A 5,000-nucleotide genomic window follows, 5' to 3' on the forward strand; every position below is an offset into this window, starting at 1 on the left:
CTTCTGCAGGGACAAAGGGGGTCAGGAACCAGGAGAGACTGGAATCCAGTGGAACCAGAAACCGGCTGGGAAGCAGCCGATTGGGGCCAAACCAGTTCCAAAATCATGATTGAAGCAGAACTGAACTGGTTTACCAACAACCTGTTTGGTAACAAAGACATGCCATAAATGGTCCCGCTGAAGGTCAACTCACATCGCTCTGGGTCTTGGTCAGTTCTTTAGCAAAGACCGTCTCAATGGTTTGAGGCATCTGGGCGTACAGACTGCAGCCAGCTCCCCTCCTCACCTTCTCCTGGTACACATTCTAACAAGACATGAAAACAGAAACGTTTACTAGTACTAGCACTAGTACTGCAAAATGTGTCGAGTTCTTCCCTTTCACTAGATCCAGAAGTCACCCTGTGATCCTGGACCGTTTCACCCTGTGATCCTGGACCGTTTCACCCTGTGATCCTGGACCGTTTCACCCTGTGATCCTGGACCGTTTCACCGTGTGAACCTGGACGTTTCACCCTGTGATCCTGGACCGATTCACCGTGTGAACCGGGACCGTTTCACCGTGTGAACCGGGACCGTTTCACCCTGTGATCCTGGACCGTTTCACCCTGTGATCCTGGACCGTTTCACCGTGTGATCCTGGACCGTTTCACCCTGTGATCCTGGACCGTTTCACCGTGTGAACCTGGACCGTTTCACCGTGTGAACCGGGACCGTTTCACCCTGTGATCCTGGACCGATTCACCCTGTGATCCTGGACCGATTCACCCTGTGATCCTGGACCGTTTCACCCTGTGATCCTGGACCGTTTCACCCTGTGATCCTGGACCGTTTCACCCTGTGATCCTGGACCGTTTCACCGTGTGATCCTGGACCGTTTCACCCTGTGATCCTGGACCGTTTCACCCTGTGATCCTGGACCGATTCACCCTGTGATCCTGGACCGTTTCACCCTGTGATCCTGGACCGTTTCACCGTGTGATCCTGGACCGTTTCACCGTGTGATCCTGGACCGTTTCACCCTGTGATCCTGGACCGTTTCACCCTGTGATCCTGGACCGTTTCACCCTGTGATCCTGGACCGTTTCACCGTGTGATCCTGGACCGTTTCACCCTGTGATCCTGGACCGTTTCACCCTGTGATCCTGGACCGATTCACCCTGTGATCCTGGACCGTTTCACCCTGTGATCCTGGACCGTTTCACCGTGTGATCCTGGACCGTTTCACCGTGTGAACCTGGACCGTTTCACCCTGTGATCCTGGACCGATTCACCCTGTGATCCTGGACCGTTTCACCCTGTGATCCTGGACCGTTTCACCCTGTGATCCTGGACCGTTTCACCCTGTGATCCTGGACCGTTTCACCGTGTGATCCTGGACCGTTTCACCCTGTGATCCTGGACCGTTTCACCCTGTGATCCTGGACCGATTCACCCTGTGATCCTGGACCGTTTCACCCTGTGATCCTGGACCGTTTCACCGTGTGATCCTGGACCGTTTCACCGTGTGATCCTGGACCGTTTCACCCTGTGATCCTGGACCGTTTCACCCTGTGATCCTGGACCGATTCACCCTGTGATCCTGGACCGTTTCACCCTGTGATCCTGGACCGTTTCACCCTGTGATCCTGGACCGTTTCACCCTGTGATCCTGGACCGTTTCACCGTGTGATCCTGGACCGTTTCACCCTGTGAACCTGGACCGTTTCACCGTGTGATCCTGGACCGTTTCACCGTGTGAACCGGGACCGTTTCACCCTGTGATCCTGGACCGATTCACCCTGTGATCCTGGACCGTTTCACCGTGTGATCCTGGACCGTTTCACCGTGTGAACCTGGACTGCAGCTACCTGGCTGTGCAGCAGGCTTTGCTCTCTGGCGTGTTGGGTCTCTTTGGTCCGAGGCAGCAGCGAATAGAGGCAGGCGTCCAGCTCCTCCTTTCCCGCCTGTTTGTATTTACTCTGCATCAGAAAACAACAAGGCGAAGTTACCGGCTGCACGTTAACGTGGAACCACAGAAATCAAACAGGTGAGGTATTAGTCTGAACATTAACACGAGGGCAGGCCCACACTGGACCAGATCCAGGACCTGGACCTGCAGTAGTCCACCAGCATCCGTTCAGTCTGTTAAAAGTAGCTCTGAATTCTCATCGATTCTATTTCTGTATCGTTTATCACAACATTCCAGCTGAGCAGTGGGCGGAGCCGGCAGACAGGTGCTGTTTCCCACCTGACTGTGTGTCTCCGCCATCGCCTTAGCGAATCGAGTGTCCGGCGTCTCAGGCAGCAGCGAGAACAACGAGTCGGACAGATCCGCCCTGTCCTTCCTGTATTTAGTCTGACAGAGAAACGTTAGGAGAAGCTCTGAGTGCATCACCTGACACAAGGCCACGCCCCTCACCTCGCTCTGCAGCTCAGACAGCTTTTTAAGGAACGCCATCTCGTTGGTCTCCGGCATTTGGTGGAAAAGGCTGCTGCTGACCTCCAGCCGTCCTTTCAGCTTGTATTTATTCTGCAAACGCACCTTTATTTAACGGTTTGCTAGCATCAGCTCAGCGCGATGACCTAGAGACTAAGCTCCGCCCACCTCGCTCTGAAGCTCCATGGCCGCTCTAGCGGACTTCATCTCCTCCGTTAGCGGCAGCGTGGCGTACAGGCTGGAGCTCAGCCCGCTCTTACCTTCCTCCTTGTACTTCAGCTGGAAAGCACAAATCGGAGGCACATCAAAGCGTGTCCTAAAACATGGACTGGAATAAACCGGTTTAAACTGGATTGTACCTGGCTCTGCAGCACCGTAGCCTCCTTAGCATGTAGCATGTCCAGCGTTTCAGCTAGACGGTGGTACAGACATCCGTTAGCCTCCTTCCTGCTCCTGGCCTGAGGACAACACTAACATTAGCCACCATTAGCTTGAAGTCAGCCAAGACTTGATGTGGTTGGTGACGTGAAGCCACGCCCCCTCACCTCACGCTGGGCAGTCTGAGGCAGCTGAGAGTAGACGCTGCGAGACAGGCTCCTCCTCCCGTCCTCCCTGTATTTAGTCTGTTCAGAGACACGCCGCGCTCGGACCTCAGGGTGAAGACAGGAAGTGTTGGGGGCTGTTCCTCACCTCGCTCTGCAGGTCGGACATCTTGGCGGCGAGCTGCGTCTCGGCCGTCTGCGGCAGCTGAGCGTACAGCGCGGACGACATGGACTTCCTGCCACTCTTGTACTTGTTCTGAGGACAAACAGACACCATCCATGATCAATAACGCCCCTGCTGCCGCTTACGTTTCTGTGATGTGATTGGCTACGAGGGGGCGGGGCATATCCGTACCTGGCTCTGCATCTCGGTCAGCTGGCGGACACGCTGCGTCTCGGGAGTCTCTGGCAGCCGGTGGAACCGGGAGCCAATGGCCTCCTTCTTCACCTCCTCTTTGTACCGGAGCTGCAGGAAAGACGGGATGGAGGAGGAGCCTGATAACCAGACCACAATAGATCGACACGGCTTTATCTCAGAGGACATTCCTGTGATGTCCAACCAATCAGAAGAGAGCCTGCTGCCCACCTGACTGTGTGTCTCCGCCATCGCCTTAGCGAACCGAGTGTCCGGCGTCTCAGGCAGCAGCGAGAACAGCGAGCGGGACAGATCCGCCCTGTCCTTCCTGTACCTTACCTGGAAAAGATAAGCCCCACCCCCTCCGTAAACAAAAACAAACAAACAGACCTGAATCTGACTGGATGTTCAGGGGGAGGAGTCAGTCCACGGCGCCACCTATTAAAGATAATCGCATTTCACTCCAGTTCCAAAAAGCTTGTTGGTGCCATGGCAACCAGATGGACCAGAGTTCAGAGTTCGGATCAGAACATCAAATCCTTTTACTCAGACAGAAGAAACACGGAATTCTCTGGCTCCTGATTGGCTGCCTCACCTCACTCTGGATCTGGGACACCTGCTTGACGAACTGGGTCTCCGGTGTCTCAGGGAGGAGCGAGTACAGGTTTGTTCTGAGCTCCTTCTTGCCGCCTTCTTTATATTTCACCTGAGGAAGAGCGAGCAGAGTCAGGCTCTCCCACCGGGAGCCACGGGTTTGGCCACGCCTTGCTCACCTGGCTGTAAACACCTGTCAGCTGTTTGGCCAGCTGCGTGTCGGCGGTTTCAGGCAGCTGATGGTACAGAGACCTGCCGACCTCCTTTCTACCGTCCTTATAGTTCACCTTCAGAGAGGGAACAACATCTCAGCTTTCCTGGTCCGGGTCCCGGGTCCCGGGTCCGGGTGACTCAGCAGAGAAATGTTATTTGACACCTGTTTAATTACATCCCTTTGACTTCAGGTGACCCGAACGCTGACAAGGACACGTTAATGTGGGCTGATGACATCACACTGCGCTCATACACACCTGGCTCTGCAGGTGTGACACCTGCTTGGCGTGCAGCGTGTCCGGAGTCTGGGACAGCTTGGAGTACAGCGAGGCCGACGCGTCTCTCCTCGCCGCTTCTTTGTACTTGTTCTAGAAAAAAGAAAAGATGGGCAAAAACAATGTCAGTGATGTCACTAAGGTATCTGCCGCTGAGGAGGCGGAGCTAACACGTGGACCAGAGACATCTTTGGGGCTTCTGGTTCTCACCTCGCTCTGGATGGCAGCGGCCGCCCTGGCGACCCGGGTGTCGTTGGTCTCTGGGAGGCGGGAGTAGACGCTGAGGCGCTGGCTCTTCTTCCCGTCCTCCGTATACCTGTTCTGGAAAGAGACCCACAAACCTGTGTGTGTGTGTGTGTGTGTGTGTGTGTGTGTGTGTGTGTGTCTCTGTGTGTGTGTGTGTCTCTGTGTGTGCGTGTGTGTGTGTGTGTGTCTCTGTGTGTGCGTGTGTGTGTGTGTGTCTCTCTGTGTGTGCGTGTGTGTGTGTGTGTGTGTGTGTGTGTCTCTGTGTGTGCGTGTGTGTGTGTGTGTGTCTCTGTGTGTGCGTGTGTGTGTGTGTGTGTCTCTGTGTGTGCGTGTGTGTGTGTGTGTCTCTCTGTGTGTGC

The 5,000-nt window shown here is 55.0% G+C and overlaps 1 protein-coding gene across 1 annotated transcript in view; it reads right to left on the reverse strand.

Annotated features, from left to right (window-relative positions):
- LOC137903700 (nebulette-like) overlaps window positions 1–5,000 on the reverse strand; it is a 21,959-nt gene that overhangs the window by 8,699 nt on the left and 8,260 nt on the right. Inside the window, 6 exon segments of the mRNA XM_068747837.1 lie at window positions 1–3; window positions 194–304; window positions 1,848–1,958; window positions 2,228–2,335; window positions 2,399–2,509; window positions 3,909–4,019. The exon segment at window positions 1–3 is cut by the window's left edge and continues 108 nt beyond it. Of these exon segments, the coding sequence (XP_068603938.1) occupies window positions 1–3; window positions 194–304; window positions 1,848–1,958; window positions 2,228–2,335; window positions 2,399–2,509; window positions 3,909–4,019 (555 nt within the window).

The sequence above is a fragment of the Brachionichthys hirsutus genome, chromosome 14 (genome assembly GCF_040956055.1).
Source record: "Brachionichthys hirsutus isolate HB-005 chromosome 14, CSIRO-AGI_Bhir_v1, whole genome shotgun sequence".
NCBI lineage: Eukaryota > Metazoa > Chordata > Actinopteri > Lophiiformes > Brachionichthyidae > Brachionichthys > Brachionichthys hirsutus.